This window comes from Strix aluco, chromosome Z (assembly GCF_031877795.1).
Source record: "Strix aluco isolate bStrAlu1 chromosome Z, bStrAlu1.hap1, whole genome shotgun sequence".
Lineage (NCBI taxonomy): Eukaryota > Metazoa > Chordata > Aves > Strigiformes > Strigidae > Strix > Strix aluco.
The window spans coordinates 61,047,528-61,065,725 of NC_133971.1; the positions used below are offsets into that span (position 1 = coordinate 61,047,528).

At 42.6% G+C, this 18,198-nt stretch overlaps 1 protein-coding gene across 2 annotated transcripts in view; it reads right to left on the reverse strand.

The window, feature by feature from the left end:
* NRG1 (neuregulin 1) overlaps positions 1 to 18,198 on the reverse strand; it is a 305,415-nt gene that overhangs the window by 119,114 nt on the left and 168,103 nt on the right. For both annotated transcript variants that reach the window (XM_074812991.1, XM_074812990.1), the window contains exon 5: positions 17,362 to 17,412. In XM_074812991.1, coding sequence (XP_074669092.1) covers positions 17,362 to 17,412 — 51 coding nt within the window. The remainder of the gene's footprint in view (positions 1 to 17,361; positions 17,413 to 18,198) is intronic.

An 18,198-nucleotide genomic window follows, 5' to 3' on the forward strand; every position in this document is an offset into this window, starting at 1 on the left:
GAAATTCAGCTAGAGTGTTTAAAATGACAGTAACTTGATTTATTGAACAATAAAAGGAATTATTCCTCTATGGCCACCAGCCAAATGAGTAATCTTTTAATAAGGCATGTGCAGTCACTGTATTTCCTTTATGAGAAGAAAAAAAAAAAAAGCACCAGTTAAAAAACCATGTGCCTAGCCACCTAAAATGGGCCTCACTTGGTATATAGGCACCTCAGTTCCCTTCTCATACCCGCACCTGCTCATGACTCAAAGCTTTCTTCCATTCCTAACCCTAGAGGGTGCTGGATGAACCAGGACTGCTCTTCAGATCCTTCCAGCATGGTAGACTTCAATAGCAGCTTTTGGGTTTATTTTAAAATAACCTGAGGTGGCTACGCCTTTTTACCCCCTGGGAATTTTCCTTCTCTCACAAGAACACATTTTCAATGCTGGTACTGCAGGCTGTTTTAGGGACAACTTCCAAGTTCCTCTTGTTGAAGTAAGACTTCAGCTTGGCAAAAAATTATTAAACATTTTCTACACTAGAGAGATGAATGTCACTGAAGCTTTTGTCTAAGACTTTGTGGACAGAGGAAAGACACGGTGAACACTATCTCTTTACAGGCAAATAGTAGGTGCATTTACTTAGTGGTGGTTTAATGCTCCCCTCCCTTCTTTTTTTTTTTTTTTTTGTTTTTTTTGTTTTTTTCCTCCTTATACCTCTGAGGAAGTGTTGAGGACCTACAAGATAGGTAGAACTGGAGACAACTTCCCCTGCTTCGTCTCAGTCAACTCCAACAGGCTGGCTGGCTGGCTGGCTGGCTCCCCACTCAGTACATGAGTGTGCAACAACCGTTGGTAATTGTTTGGACTAATCCTCATAGGAAATATTTTTAGCTTTGAGGCACCTGAAGTCTCTCTGGACATTCACTGGGGTGCCTGCACATGCAGTTCAGGGTTCATGGGTTGTTCCCTCAGGAGCCAAGTGTTGGTCTGGGATTCCCAGCCTGCAATCCACATTCATACTACTCCTAAGGGATCTGCTCAGGGTTGCTCAGGAAATCTTTCCTTGGATCAGTGTCTTGCTAACATCCAATGCTGGACTGTCTTGAGCATTCAAGAATGCGTCCTTGTGATTGTTGTCCCTGTGATACATTTCTGCATTTGCAGATGTACAACTTCCCTCAGTTAAAGGATTTAGAAAAATGTATATTTGTTAGACTCTGCGAAACAGAAAGGCAGTGTTTGATGCCTGACCAGAAGCACTGAGTTGTGTTCTCCCTGAGCAGGAATGTGAAAACGCAAGAGAGAGATGCAGATACTTTGTGGGACCTCTTTCCTTCATTTATTTAGGAAATACAAGTAACTGCAAGACTGCTTTGCAGCCTCTCACATAACAAAAACACAGCGAAATATTTTCATAAGGGGAGGGAAATATTTTCATAAGTTGTGAGAGAATGTGAGAATATCTGTTAAAAACTACAGTCATCTCAGTACATTGCTGTTGTCAGTAATTAATGCATGTTATAAAACTAAAGCAACTAACTTCGAGCCTGTCTTCTTTTGTACAGCTGTCTTTCCAGCTGAGGTCAAACACATGGTCTAATGAAACAATCCCTTCCCCCTTCCACATAAGCATTCCTATTTAAACATCTACATTTTCTCAGAGTAACATTATGCATTGTGTCTGAAATCGACATGATCATGGAGAATCCCAATGGAGCCTGGAGCTCATGTTGCTCTCACTGAGCAGGAAATGCAACCATTCTTACTCATCCTTCCTCTATAATGAAGAGTAGGATTCATTGCCTTGATGTGCTGAGGAGGAAATTGCTGCATAATCTCCTTTCACAACTAGACAATCCCCTCTTTCCAAAGCAGGCTAAGCATGCAAATTCTCCAGACATATTTGATGAATTTCTAATTACTGTGGGTGAAATGACAGAGCAAAGGCGAGTGTCAGTGAGAGAAGCCTTGTGCTGTCTCCCTGCTGAAGACATTGTTTTCCTTGTATGTTCACCCACATATTAATTGTGGGTGATACATATTAATTGGGACAAATAAACCCCATAATGAGGTCAAACTGTGGCTAGTCTTAAGGTCAGTTAGAATTCTTTAAAAGACTAACACATGCATCCCTCTGAGCACTTCACATGGGCTGCAAAATGAGACCCCCAAGGTCTCCCAGTTTATGATCTTACATCATCAGTGTAGTGAAGAAAGTGCCTTCTGCCAGTCAGGATGTTCCCCTCCTTCTCTTGAGCTGAGAGGGACCTCTGTGGGCTGCAAGGAGCAGGCCAAGTTATGTCTCTCCAGCCTGCCCAGGTGATTTTATAGCCCTCTGTGGTTAGATTTTCCTGTATGGGGAATAGACACATTTCTTTTTTCCATGGAAACAGAAAAGAAAAACAAAATCTTATCTGCCATTGAGAAACACTTATTTGCTTAAGCCTCCTTCAGGTCAAGTTCTTAAGGAAATTTTGAGAAAACATTTGATAGTTGCATGGAAAATGGGAACATGCATTCCCTTCTTGCTCTAACAAAACTAAATGCTTCTTATGCAAGGGCTAGTAAGCTTTAGTGTATAAGTCATTCTTATAAGTCATTAACAATCACAAGAGGGCAAGGATGACATTTTCTAGGTAATAAAACAAGCCCACAGTTTTTCACGAAGACTGTTTTTGCACATTCCTCTCCCTTTTTGGCCATGCACAGTTTGAGACAGTAAGAAGTAAAGCACTGACATATTCTGGTGCTCTGTATTCCCACATTAATCATGTGCAACACTATTCAAGGTGTCTGAAATAGCACATGACTCCAGCCACAATATTTGATTATGTGGCTGTGCTGGGTTTGAGTGGCAGGGGTTTTGGTAGCAGGGAAGGGAGCTACAGTGGTGGCCACCTGTGAGAAGCTTCTCAAAAGCTCCCAGGGCTCCAAGTCAGACCCACCTTTGCACCAAGGCTGGGCCAATTAGCTGTGCCTCTTCAATAATGTATTTAAGAAGGGGAACCTGAGAGGAGGTGGGGACTTTGAGGACTAGTTATGAAAAGGACATCTACGTGAACACCAGCATCAGTGGAAGGAAGGAGGAGGAAGTGGGGGAGGTGAGCCAAAGCACGGAGCCCCCCTGTATCCCATGGTGAGATGTCAGGGCCTCCCTCCCTGCCACCTGTGGAGGTCACTGGAGGAGCAGAGATTTGCCTGCAGCCTATGGGGGACCCCTGGGACTCTGTGGGAAGGAGAAGCCCCCATTATTATAGTTTGGTGGCAGGAGGACTGCAACACAGGGAGGTAACCCACGCCAGAGCATCTAAAGAAGAATGCACCCCGTGAGGAGGACTCACGGTGGAGAGAGTTTGTGGAGGACTGTCTCCCACGAGAGGGATGCCATGTGGAGCAGGGAGAAGAATGTAGTAGAGTGCTTTCCCCCCTCCTTGGAGGAAGAAGTGGCAGGGGAGGTAGAGGTACTGGGAACAAAACTGAGTCTGGGAAGAAGGGAGGGGTGGGGGGAGGTGTTTCTAAGATAAAGGACTTGTTACTGTCCCATTCTGTCTGTTAAGTGTCATCGTTAGTGTTTTGAATTAAAGTGACCTTTTTCTTCCTCTGAAGCCTGTCTTTTGCCTGTGATGCTTAATGGGTGAATGACCCCTCCCTGTTCTTATTCTCCCTTCCTGAGCCTTTTGATTCATTTTTCTCCTTCCCAGTGCTGGGGGGCAGGGAACAAGTGAGTGAATGGCTGTGTGGTGCTCAGTTGCCGTCTGGACTCAAACCACAACAGTGGCTTGCTGCTGTAATTGTTTCTAGTCGATTTAGATAAGGGATAAGGAGAAGCAGCAGACCAAGAGAAGATTACACTCCACTTAATGGCTTAGGGTTTAATCATCTGTCGTACCTGACTGCCCTGGGTCTTTAAGGTGGGAGAAGCCCCCTTCCGAAGTCATGGGGCACTGGTGGCCTCACAGTGAACCTGATCCAAGGCATAACAGGGTGGTTGTTGCTATAGAAGAACAGGAAGGAGATGGAGACGACAACTAAACAAGATTACAGAAGAAACAAGACTCCCCACAGATATAACAAGAGAAAAAATAGGAGTCAGAAAGGTTGAGTTACCTCTCATGGTCATGGCTTAGGAGGAAACTAATTTAGCAGAGGCCTCATCTTTCTGTTGTGTCTTTTCCCCACCAGTCCCCTGAGGCATCAATTGCTGCCAGCTGCCTGAGACAGGACACAGGGCTTGACGGGTGCTGGGGCTGGCCAGCCTGCCTGCTGTTGTGTGTCTCTGGCTGGTCTGCTTCCCCATCATCTGTGAGCATGGGCTGGTGGCAGAAATTCTGCCCTGCAGCAAACACTGTTTTCCAGAAGGTCAGCTTCCCTTTCTTCCCTGGCCAAGTAGAGGAGGTACAGCTGCATGACTGCTTCACATGTGGTGATATGTGGCCAGTGTTATTTTGATTTTGACAGGTGGTATTGTGCACAGAGATTGTGCTGAAAATTAACTGGAATAACTACTTTCTGCAGAGCTACTGAAGGCCAAGACATGATCATGACTAGGGCTGAGGAAGAAACAGCCCTCAAAGATCAGAAAAGTATGTAGAGCTCCTTAAAAAAGACTCACTGGACCCTTATTAGTGTTTCTTATAAATGCTGCAACGTACTTTGTCACACTGACAATTTCCTGTGATAACAAAAGTGGAGATGCCAAGAATATGGCAGTGTGTAAGAAATGAGCAGTGAGATCTGGTTGAGACAAAGGCTCAGCAGAAATGCCAGCTCATGCACACATGCTCTCCTCTCCTTTGTGCTTAGACTAGCCTTTCCTGCACTCCACCACCCCTTTAATAGGATACAGTAGATAAACTTGAGAGCAGCGAGCCTAAACAAGTGATAACCAATTCTCTGCTTGCGTTCCATTCTAAAGAGTTAGTTGATGTCCAGCTTTTTTTAAGAATTCTTTTTTCCTTAAGAAAGTTTCAAAATTTTCAGCAATCTTGTGCCAGTTCATCAACTATAGCTAATGTGTTTCTACTGGAACTACCCACTCCACATCTTGTTCTGCAAATTTGGTAATAGTCAGTATATTTGGCTCACTCTTTTTAATTATTTTTTCTCCATTCAGGGAAAATTCTCCATCCGGTACTTCATACATGTGCTTTTGGGTTGTTGTGAACGGCAATCTTACATTTTACATGATATTTACAGTAATAAAAGCTATTCCTCCGGATGAAACATCACCCAGAGGAACAGATTCTTACTGAATTAAAAGGAAAGAATCCCTCCTCTGTACCCAGCCTTCCTTACTGGCCATCTGCTAAGAGTGCCCATGTGTGTATAAAATTCATTTGCACATCTAAATTGAAAAGCTCCATTTGCTTAGCCTGCCTATAACTGAGCTGTCTTGCTGTGGTGAATATTAGGTCTCTGACACATTCATATTATCCAGTGAACATATAATTGCAAATGCAATCCACATCCAATTATCTGGAGTTTTACTGTATATTTTCTACACATAACTCAAGCAGTAAGTACAACAATACTTCAGCTTTCCAAATGTCCGTTTGGCTGGAAGATTTAGTAAGGTGCTGGCATTTAGCTCCTGTCCTCTAAAGTGTAATTCACTCATGGTGTGGCTATCAACATGAGAGGTCACTTATACACTTAGTTCAGGATACGGACGTTGTGGGGAAGACAACAAGGATCATCTGCATGTGACAGAAACATGCACCTGGACAGGTTAAGGTAATCAGTCCCTAAGCCATGCCTAATTTCCTCTCCCCTGCCTCCAGGAAGGCATTTCACCCATGCACAGCCTAAATGTGCTGGCTGAATGCACACAGGTGAAGAAGATTTCAGACTTGTGTTACCTCCCATGAAGCTTGAGATCGATCCACTGCTCTTAGGGATCACAACTACATTGGCTCTGCTAGTTATCAAAAAAAGATACTGAGCCCATATTCACAGCATTCCTTCCCTGGACCTATCTTAACCTTCTCCTCCCTCCAAAGTGAGAAAGGAGTTACAAGCATCCACTCTGCAGATGCAGCTTGCCTAGTAACCAGGGACAGCATCTGATTCAGAGCTCAACTACACCAGGGAACTGAAACATCAGTTTTACATCGTGACAGACAGACACCCATTTGAATAAGCTGCATTGATGCTCAAGGCAATTCTTCATCCTTCCTGCACAATTAGTGTTTAAGATTCTTCTGGCCTCTCACAGACTCTGAGACAACTGTTATCCTACTGTCTGTCAAGTATTAGTTGCCATTGTGGCAGTTAATGGGTTTTGTGTAGATCATTAAAATATTCAAGAACTATGCATAGCCTGCAGCTTGTTCTAAGCCAAAGATTTCCCCAGTGGGAAATGGAAGGAAAGAGCTGTTCCAGGGAAATAATAAAAGTCATACTAACAGTATAAAAAGTATAGTGCAAGATTATACTACAATCCTATTTCACTGTGTGTCCTGTGGAGTCAGTGGAATCACTCCACGTCTGCATTGCTTTAAATAACATAAAGTATGAAGGAATTCCAAACAATCAATGCTAGTTTTGGACTTTCTTAGGATCGAAAAAAGCAGGGGATGTGTGACATTTCATCAGGCGGAAGTACCAGACATTTAAACCTACTGTGCTCTCAGAACAATAACTGTTGAACTAATGCCCCATGGCATTGGACACCAATGCTTAAAAGCATACAACAGAATTTCAGCTACAACTGAAAGAACATCCTCAGTTACTATATATAAAAACACAGACATTTCAGACAAATAAAACCATCACATGTGATTAGTTCACTTCTAATTTGAGAAGACCAGAAAAAATTTTCTGCCACTGACAATTTGTGCACAATTGGCAGCAGTAGATCTAATGGGCAGCTTTCTACAGTGTAGGTAGCTGCGGCTTTCACAGCTAGATATCTGCCTGCAAAATAGACATTGAAAAAATGCCCTCATGTTTCTTCCCTGGAGTATGGCTCATATTTTTCTTTTAAAACCCAAACACTGTGGTAATACTCCTCAGCAATCCTGCTGACATTTTGGAAAGCTCATCTAAATACCTGTCAGTTGCTTGATTGTGTTATTAAGAATCATGTTTCAGATCATTGTGAATATTACCAGAAAACTATCAGTAATAAAGTTCAGATTCCACTTTACAAACCTGAGAAAAATAATGACTGTATTAACTTCTGAAGGGCTATTACCACCCCAGGTATAAATGCTAAACTTTAAGATAAGCTCAGTGCACATGGCGTTTGTAAAAGCTTCAGGCTGCAGAGCTGTGTCCAGTCAAATCCTTCCTGACCCAACAACAATTCAGAATATTTATACCTCTGGAGCAAGGAGCTTTTCTGTGCTGAATAAACAAACAGAAACAAGTGAACAAACAAAAAAGCCAAATGCTCTGGGCTGGAAAAGCAGTTGCCTCCTCTGTTGGCTTGGGACTGGAGTGTAGTAGGGGTTGTCTCTCTGTTGAAGAGCAGTGGCTGCAGTTGCTAAACCAAGGAGGGCTGTGGTGTAACGCCAGCTGCTCTGTGCCCCACAAGCACACCATGGTCGGGAAGGCTGGGGTGGGATAGGCAGCCTGACTGCTCAGATGTGCCTACACTGCTCAGTGGCAAAGGGGACGGATCATGCTCTCAGTCCAAGGACAAGTGTGGGGGCTGGGCTACATCTACATCACACACCACTTCACTGTGGCTCTGACCTTCATTAGAAATAATTTACAAGTGTGCTTTTTCCAGTTCCTAGTGTCTAAATTGTGGGAAGGCTGTGTCTTAGCCCACTCAGGCAGTGTTTTTATGGCATGAATATGGCTTTTATGATTAATTCCCTCTGGTATGGTATAAAGGCATCTGGTAGTGTTTGGGGGTTGCAACGCCTGTTGGGATGATGTGGGAGGACTGCTTAGGGTGAAGGGAGCCAAGCTGGTAGGGTGACACCCATACTGCCTTCTGGGAAAGGTCTCAATGTACTTAATCTTTCGTATTGTGCTTAGGTGTCTTGAAAAGCAGTAGTTGACATGAGCCAGAATGACACAAGAAAGCATGTTAATGATGAATTGGGCAAACACTGCTCTAGCATTCCAGCTCACTCCTCAGCCTCACTCCACTTAGCACCCAAGGTTTAGCCTTTATGATAATCCATCATAAATTAGAAACGTCCTGTGCTATTTTAGCTTGCAGCAGGATTGATACGGTTTGGAAACTGGAGGGCTCTTAAGTTTCCTCCTTTGTAAAAAGCAGATCCCTGTAGAAGGGAAACTTTGGAATTATTTTGCCAAAAGACCTCAGACAGCTGGATACTGTGATTAATATAAATTATTAATAAGGCCTATGAGCTCTGTACATCTATAACAAAGTTGAAGTGACTAGCATGAAGGGTGAGCAGTCAGGAGAAGAAAATCTTGTGAAGAAATGCAAGAGCCTTTATATACATATATATTCACTGGAAGAAAATACTGACACTCATCAGACACAATTCATAAAGGACAATTGCTCCAAGGCATAGCTTTCTTTTCAAAAAAACAGAGTGGGTGTTTTGTGATCCTTGTCATACATTTCCATGTTACTGTGGATGCAACTCAAAATTACTGACTAGCTGACTACTGCTAAATATTTAGGAAGATGCACACCTAGAATGAAGATCACACTGTAAAAGGCTGCTCTTCAATTGCTGCAGTAACTACATTGATCCCTTCTCCTCTCTGTACAGGGGGAGAATGTCAAGAACAGCAGAAACCATTAGGAACCTGCGGGAACATTTTGATAATGAAATTCACAGAAGATACAACTTTCCCACTTTGAATCCAATTAGGAGAGGTGACCAAAAGGCAATTTAGAAGAGATGTGGACATGAAGGATGGGATGGTAATTTCTCCCCAGGGGTTTAGCTTGGCTCTCACTGCACTGTTAGGATACTGCTAGAATAGGAATGTGAAAGAAAAGCATCACCTTTTAATTTACCTGGTAGGAACTGCTATAGTCTATATTGAGTCTCAGCCATAGTGTGCCACTGTGTTTGTGGAGAAGCTAATGAGGGGACACAGTGATGGCTTTTCAAAGCCATGCATCTATGAAAAGATCACATTTACGTTTACAGTGCTCTATCTATGGCTTTTGAAATATAACTTCTGTCATGCAGTTTGCATTTTTTAAGAAGTAAAAAGTAATTTATCAAGGGGTTATTCTCAAGTAAATGCCATACACTTTACAAGTTATTCTGAAAATAACAGTGTACTTTTCTGTTCATCTTTTATGTATTGCTGTGTTATTCTCTGTTCTCATCTTCTAGAAACAGATCCAATCAAATCCTGAGGCACTTCCAGTTATTAAAGTGGTAGGGACTCCCTGGATTCCTGCTCAGGAATCAAAAGCGCCTAAGCGACTGGGCAGATAACTCAGAGGCGTTTCTTCACTTTCCCTACTGCTCTCTAAGAAACATTGTTCCTTCTCCCTAGACACCAGCATCTGCCTTTTGTGGTCAACCAGAATTACCTGAATTGGAAGCTCAGCATGAAAACAAAGCATTGGACCCAGTCTCTTGACTTCTTTATATTTCATTCATTTTGTGTTTCTGCTTTGTCAGAGACTTCTACTGCCAGACCACGAACTTGCAACAACCCTTCATGGACTAGGGCCTTGCTATGTGTCTCTGTTTACAAGCCGATGTAGGCTAAGACCTTCCCTGGGAGAACATGGAATAGCAAGCCCAGAACACACCATCTAAGAAAGCCAGCTGTGTGTGCCTCTTTGTCAAAGGGAGCCCAGCAAACTTTCAGGCATGCTGGGGCAATTCAGATTTGGAAACTCGAATTCCCTTTGGGGCTTTCTTCTTCATTGGACCTTTCCCACCAAAGCTGAAACAATAGAAATTCCCCTCCAAAAACAAGAAAGTGGGCTGCAAACTTGCCTTTCTCAGGACAGAAGGGACTCCTGAAGAGCACTGCATTGCTAGTCTCTCCTGGGGTTAACACAAGAGGGTGCCTCGGGACAAAGCCTCTTTGGGGGTAAGTAGATATTGTTGGGACAGTAGGTGGAAGATAAGGACATAAACAGAATTTCTGGGCTATAAGGATAAGTCGAGAATTGCCTATTGTATTAAAATACAAATACTATTCTGTACCCATGCACACACATTCATCATTTTTTCTGTTGAGAGTATTCTTTTTTCACACTCGCTCTGAGTTCTTTGGTTCCTTTATGCTTTCCTATAAAGCACTAACATTCTTGATTTCAGGATGGTTAATGACATATCTTGATTCACCAGAGTGCCTGAAATAGATGCGTGCTTCTGTCAAGGTCACGTATTCCATGTTGTTCACAGATCTCTGCCCAACTAGTATCACTGCCTGTCATATACCTTTATTCAGTATGAACTACCTTGATGACTCAAAAATGACACTGAGGAGGAAAGATTTTGAGAAGGCTGATCCAATACCACCAAGTGGTATGAACCAAGTAAGTTCATAATTGCCACTCAGAAAGGGTATAGTCAGCAGGAACAGGAGTCCCTGAGCAGCTGGTCTTTGTCACAGAAAATGCACCAGGGACTTCTTTCCATGGAAGACACAACAATCAAAATATCAAGGTCAGAACACCAACACACCCTATGCTACAATGCTCACATTCTCCAGTATAGTATAGGCTGTCCCAGCAAACCAGAAAGATTCTGATTTTGGTCTCAAGTGGGTACATAGTACATGTCACTCCAGCACAGGGGGGAGAAGAAGTCAGAAATGCATAAACTAGTGCTCTGTTAGGAAAGGTTTTGCCATGATTAGACCCTCTGGAAGACTCTCAAAGAAACCAGGCCCTACCAGCAGCCCCTTGAAGCCAAATTCCCATATGCCTCAGAAACAGAGGTCCTGACATACTTAGGGATCCCAAAGAAAGCTAGGGATGGAGCCTGCAGTCTCCCATCTCTGAGACACAGCTAAGGCAACAATTAACAGATTTTGGCAGCTACCCTGTTGTGAGGTTGTCCCCCACTCCAACAGTGAGGACACATTCAGTTTTTAAAAAAATTTAACTACTGATCCCTTTCGCTGAATGATGGGAAAAGTTTCTCTTAGGACCTAGAAGGAAGGAAGATGATCCACAATATGTTAAAGGCAATGGGAAGTGGAATTTTGAAATTATTTCAGAAATATTATAAACAACAGAATATTTGAAGTAGCTTTTTTGACTTGTATGCCAGCAGAGTAGCCTGCCACATGTTCGGTACTGCTTTTCACAGTGTAACCCATGACCTCAGGAAAGTACAGCCTGAAATAAACAGATTCAAACCATTCACTTCACACTTACATGTGTATACTTTATAAGCCTATACATGTATGTGTATTTATACATAAAACACTATTGCCTCATCATATGCAAACGCTGAGGCAAGTGCTAGCCTTATAGATTTATTCTTACATGCACAAATACACACATCGCTAAAGCCAATGTCCTTAAAACCCTTCCACTCTGGCAGCTGTATTTAAGCTATATAAACTTTTGCACTTATTCCTTTGTGACTGCTATGTCAGCTTCTTCCAATTTTAATACTGTTTATACCCATCACTGCCTTTTACCTCTCTGACCTCCTTGAAGAAAAAAAACCCCAAGAAACCCCAGCACAGAAGCAAATTGACTCTACACTAGTGGTGTTATCTCAGAAGTATGACTTTTACAGAATTCCCAGTGGAGCTGCCTAACCCAGCTCAGGTCCTCAGTGCCAACCCAAGCTCTACTTCAGAGCAAGGCTGGGGGACCAAGACTGTAACTACAGAAAACCCTGCAAGATTAAGTGGTTTGGAAGCACACATTTAATGTCACACCAGTCTTAGACTGGGAATCACACAAAAGGTTGAAAGCTGTGTCTCTGGAAAATGTTATCTATTCACATGAGTTTGCCCTATCTGTGAAATTTAAACACAGGAAACAGGATTTGTCACACCAGATCAAATCATAAGGGTACTGGGATTACCACTGCATTGCCCACTGTGATTATTGTCCACTGTGGAGAAAGAAACTGGAAAATATGGCACACTGTGCTAGGTTTAACAAAGGATTGACACATCTTCATGTCTGCTCTTTCAGTACAATTTTACTAACCAGGAGGCTTAAACCCATTTTACATTAAACAAGAACTAGTTATCTGACTCTGGCCTTGTTCACTTAAAACAAAGCAGTGTTTTGCCCAGAGATGATTATTCAGAAAAATGAAACCACTGAAATAATAAAGCAAAATGCATCAAGTGGTATAGTGTTTTTCTCTGACCCACTGTCCCACCAAGGCATCAGGTATACGGCTTTCCTGGAGAAGAAGCCTTTCAGTCCATGGAACGGATGAGTTAAATGCTGACACTTGAAGATGTCAGACTAACTTATTACAAGAGCAGGAGTTTGGAGTCCTGCTGTGCTAGCATAACCTGAGTAATTGCCTTCACCATCTGAATTCCTTCAGCTTTCTCGATTGGTTACAGTATTCTCCTCTTCCCATCCTGACCCAAGTGACTCTGCCCTGTTACTGTTACTAGGCTCTCCTAAAACAATTCTGCTCTTCCATCCAAAGATAGCTGCATTTAAGAAGTCACTGAGCTTCCACCAGTGTGTTTAGGTTTTATGACAAAACCGCAGAGCCTTCTGGGGATGAAAGAAGTTAAACATGTTCAACAGTTAGGCAGTGTCCCCCATTTTGTCTGATCGTTTCATTGTGCTGCAGCACCATCCATCATAATATCATCTTCTTTGTGTCTCAGTTGTACAGGGAATATTAGAAATTAACATCTGTCAAACTCAGAATAAAATGAAGCCAAACAAAACACAGTAAACTGAATTAATGCGGAAACTCCGTATGTACTATATTCCACTATACTGCAAGAAATCTGGTCACCAAGTCACACTGTATCTTAAAAGAACTGCAATTCACATGGATCTCAGAAAGTAGGAAAGACAACAGGGTGGAGTTTCACTCCTCATCTGCGTTTTCTTGATTCCACAAATTTTGGCCATGCATCAAAGACAAGCACACTCCTATAGGTATCTGCATGAGTACTATTAAAAAAAAAAAAAAAAAAAGAAATCAATCTAACCAAAACTCCAAACATTAGATAGCAGGACAACTTTAGTGGTCTAAGGACTTGTTATAAACCAAGATGACCCTTTAAACCATTGTTTGAAATACCAACAAAATCAGAAGGTGTTTAGAGGTTTCAATAAGTATCCCAAAGGCAGAAGAAACAGCCAAATAAAACTTATATCATTGGGGGCTCAAGCTTTCTGTCTTCCAGAAGCAGTGATTCAGGTTTTTATGATTCTCAGACAAAATTCATGTTTTCTGAAAACCTGTCATATACTACATAAATAAATACGGGGGAGGAGGACTGGGTTCGCTTTAGGAGATGAAGGAAAGCAGAAACTAGCAGAAACTGAACTTGATTGTTAAGATTTTAGGACACAGATGATTTACTGGTCAAGTTGCTTGCCTCATATATGCAGAAATGTTCCTGTTAAAAATACTTTATAAAGCACTGACCCTAATACCATGTCATAGAAGGTTTTACTGCTCAGCATGGAACGCAGCTCAGTATTGTACCTGAGAAAATGTGACAGGTAAAAAGTTTTTGCATGCCTCCTTTCTACATGCTGTATCTGCTCTCCATTTAATATACAGGTTGGAATCTCTTATTGCACCATGAGAATATGAAGTGTTAGGAAGGTGCCTTGCTGTGTCAGGCTTGGAGCTTGCAAGTTAATAATTTCAGAGAGAAGAGATAAACTATCCAAACTGACACAACTCTTCTCCAACTAATCTTTCTTTTTTAAAATTTCTGTGCAGGTTTTAGAGGCCAGCATGAAAGTCTGTGGGAAAATCAGATTAAAGTCATCTAAATTCATCAGATGACCAACACTGGGTCTTTCCCTGCAGTCAAAAGCTAAACAAACTTGCTCTCTACTATTCTGAAAAAGAAGCCACCAGCAAGGTGGAATCAGCCTCCTACCTGCTCTTCATCCATACTTCTGTCTCCAGCTGGGCATCATATCAACCTGCTAGATAGTGGACAGGAGGATGCATGCTGCAGAGAATATGCTCCAAGCACATCCAATGCCATGGTTGCTGGCTCACCATCTTGCACAAGCAGACAAATATGAAATGAGAATCCCAGTGTAAGACTGGTTTGAAACACACAGAGTACACAGTGTGCCCTGGCTCTTTGATGGAGGAAGTGCCTCCACAGACATTTTAGGGAGCAGCCCTTAGCGGGCAGCATAAACAAGGGCATGAAGGTAATATCTGCAAGGTACAACTAAGCAAATGGTTCTGCCTGTGATGAAGAGTCTGAAATATCCCAGAGTCACACAGGCTCTGTCTCTGTCCAACTTCTTCATTTCCTACTGCTACAAATGCTCAGCTTTTAATCCAGTTTAGTCCTCCAAGTACAGGTTTCCAAACTGTCGCTGTCCATAGAAACAGCAATGTAAGGTGCTGCATCACTCCTGGTCTGTACACCTATACTGTCCTGTAGATGGTTCCCATGCAACAGGAGCTGTGGTCATAGTAAACAATCTGTATTCCACCACTTCCCTTCTCCCCTCTTGCACCGTAATAATGTTCCTACAGAATACCTTCACCAGGAGGCTGTGTGAAGTGCTGATGATTGTAACCTAGGAAACCTAATTGCTTTTGTATTTCTTTCCAGGTATGTTGCAACTTACAAACAACAATGCAAGTTTTGGGACTACTTTTCTAAAGAAAAGGAAGACTGACATATATATGCTATTTTTGCCTATCAGAGCTATTTTTGCCTATCAGAAGCCAAGATTCCTTTAACAAGTCCCAGAAGAGTAAAAAGACCACCACATTTTCACTGTCTAGTCTTGAATACATAGTTGACTGAACCCGTAAAACCAAGGCACTAGGGTGAAGTCTCAGATTTACTTTTTCCACTGAAACTCCTGAGTAGAAGAATGTCACAGGGTCATAAGGCACTTGTTTCAGAGCACTGCAGTCCTGGAAACATTAGGAGGAAAAATGTCTTCCATCTCCAAATTGTTCTGATGTGCTTAAGAATGGCCTCTGCAGTCCTTGGTGGACTCCAGTTGCTCTTGGTTTGCTCACTTCATTCAGCAGGACAAACTGTATCACAGAGAACTCCATCATCAAAGAAAATGGAAGTTGTAACTTAGTTTTCAATATTACACAGTACAAAATAAATAAATATGGAACAATTCTAGGGTTGGGGTGGAAGAGAAGGTAGGAAGCATTTCTACCTGCCAGGGACATCATTAGCAATCAGCGCCATAAAGTTTCATGCTATGAAACAGGACACAAAAGCATGAACTTCCTCCTCCCCCCTTGGATTACTGACCCTCCCAACCAGATCACCAGCTCTTTATGCAAAACTGGGAATACATTACAGTCTTTCCCTTCTCCTTTACTTAAGAATGGAGACCCACACTCTCAAAACAGGCTGGATTTTGAGGAATGTGCACATAAAAGGGTAGAGGGACCTCCAATTTTGTGATGTCCATTGTGGAGTGTGTTACAGAGATGGGATTTTTTAAAACTTTTAGCTCTCTGAATATCTGTCTGTCACTGGAACTCCAAGAAAGCAAAGCATGACACATCTGTTCACTTGTGAATTCCCAGGGGAGAGAGCCTACTGAATCATTCTGCTGTTCTGAGGTCTTTCCCAGAGTCTGGCCAACAGTGACAGTGCTGGCATGTTCTCTGAAACATCTGCTATTGTCTAAGAAGTGGAAGGAAACAGTTTATTTTATCTCCTGTAGCTGTTACAAGATTGACAGTGACAAGTGTGAAATGGACATGTCCCACTGAAATTCAGAAAAGAAAAGCCCTAAGCAACTTTAGAATAAGTACGTGAACTCAATTCCCTTATCGCTCTGCAGTATGAGTAGACACTCACATCTGTTAGCAATAAACATCGGCTCCCTCCTGCTTTGTAGTACCATTTCTATGGAGCATAGGCACCAATATCTAATACTGCTCTCTCTTCTTCATTACTTATTTTAGTGACTTGAATAATACTACTCCCAATTTACATCAATGCAACTGAGAACAGAACAGAAAGAAATGACCACTCGAAATTGCTCCAGGAGTTATTCCTGCCTACCCTGCTGCTATGCCTCAGAGGAAAATGAAGACCAAAAACACTAACTCTTCTCACCTTGCTGGCAGAAAGCTTTTCAGTCTTTAAATAACCTATCAGATTTCTGATATTCTTTCAACACACACTTAAAACACTAATCAGTCTAATAGCTGAGAAGAAAATCTACAAAAAGAAATCTTTTGTATCTCATATAAAATTTGAAAAATGTTCAGAATACTGTGTCCAGAGATTTGGCTTTGACCATTCCCCCATGTGCTGCTACAGTAGCTATTAGATGTAAGTTAAGGTCACCTATGTATAGTTTGCTATAGAGCACACACCATCTTTTATAGCAACACTGGAACTGTTGGCGTGGATTGGACCACTGGTCTATCTCAGCTGCCATCCCATTCGTGGAAGCTGGCAATACTTCAGAAGTAGGTTAACACCCTACCTCCTTCAACCCTGCTGAATTTAATTGTGTGATGTCCTTCCAGACCGCTCAAAACCAGGCTGGGTAGGTGGTGGATCTTGGTCTAGTAACGAGCTGGAAGGATCTACCTGATGGTTCTCAAGGGTGAAAGTGCACAGGATTATGGCTGTAAAGCATGCTCCCCTGGGAAGCCTCACTACAGAGGAAGAAAAGAGTCACCTTCACTGGCACCCCGACAGTTCCCAGTGTGCACCTGAGATGAGCAGAGAGACAACCTCTCTTCCTCACAAAAGGGAACCATTTCTGGTTCTCTGTTCCAGCTGAGGGTAGACACACAAAAAGATGTCCTCACCTTCCTCATCCTCTTCCCAAGGGCAGCAGGGCACAGGAGAAAGAGCCCAAGGAGCTCTAACATGTACCAGCTGGCATGGGGATGAAGGGAGATGCACTGCAGCTGGGGATGGCTGGACCTGAGGACATTCCAGCTACCCCAGGGCCAGGGGCTGTGGGGAGGCAGAGGAGACACTGTCTGAAGTCATACATTGCCTGGGGAGGGCAGGGAAAGGAATTCCAGGCAGGAAAGTCTGGAGCAGTTTCCTCCTCCTTTGCCCTGACCAAACATGCACTTTGACCTTCCTGAAGGAAGGTGTTTAGTCCTCAATCTGCAAAGGACATGGCTCTGAGAGTTATATATAACAAATAACAACCGCATCTGTAGTGAAGAAATCCTACCCAGTAACTCTCAATCCCTTATTGTAGGTTTAGACAGAAGCATATTTTTTTCTGAGCTGGGAAGTGAGAAATGTACCTGAGGGTCTTGCCAGCAACAATTTAAACAACTTGTATATACTTACAGGAGGAAGTGTTTGTTCCTTCTGTTGAAGCTTGTATCCTAAGCATGGGTTCTGTAACACACAGAAGTACCAACAAAGTTGTAAGAATACAGCCACAGCTACATTGTTATACTAGAGGAGCCTGAACATCTTTCCCCAGTAGAGCTTTCCTTTTTTTTAATTTTTTTTTTTTTTCAGTAATCGGAAACCCACCAAAGCAGAGAAAAAAATGAGATAGCTCGAGAAAGCAAAGAATTTCAAAGTCGGTACAGCATGTCCTAGGCACACTGTGAATAATCAATTACAGCAAAAATGCTCCAGAGTCCTGGGAGGGAAGAGCAGGAGAAAACTGGCAAAGAAAGAGCAAAGTTTCAGCTGTTTGTGACAGCATCAGAGGAAAGTGGAAAGCAGTGGGTCTTGAAGCTCCACATGCTGACCCAGGAAACACTAGCTTCTTATCTTCTTCTCACATAATTCCAAATGGACAGTCAGGCCTCCAGGTCTATCACGACTATGACTAAGGACCTCTGTGGCTTGAAAGAGAGCAGGGTACATGAGTGCCACCACCTCTGCAAAGAGATGTAGCTGGGAGAACAGGACACATTCCAGAGCAAAATGGGACATAGCACCAGCCCCAAAGTGGTTACAAGTAAAGGAAAAAGAAGAAGCATTCTCAAGATGGCAAATAAACTTGTTGGACAGCTGAAGGAAATTAACCTCAACACAAATCACACAAAGGAAACACTCAGAAAAGTTTTTGGAAGAAGCAAGTTAGCCTGAAGCTAGGGTTGAACCTCTTGAGCTGTAGGAACCTGAACCACACAGCAAACCAGAGCCACGCATTTGGGTGGCTGCAGA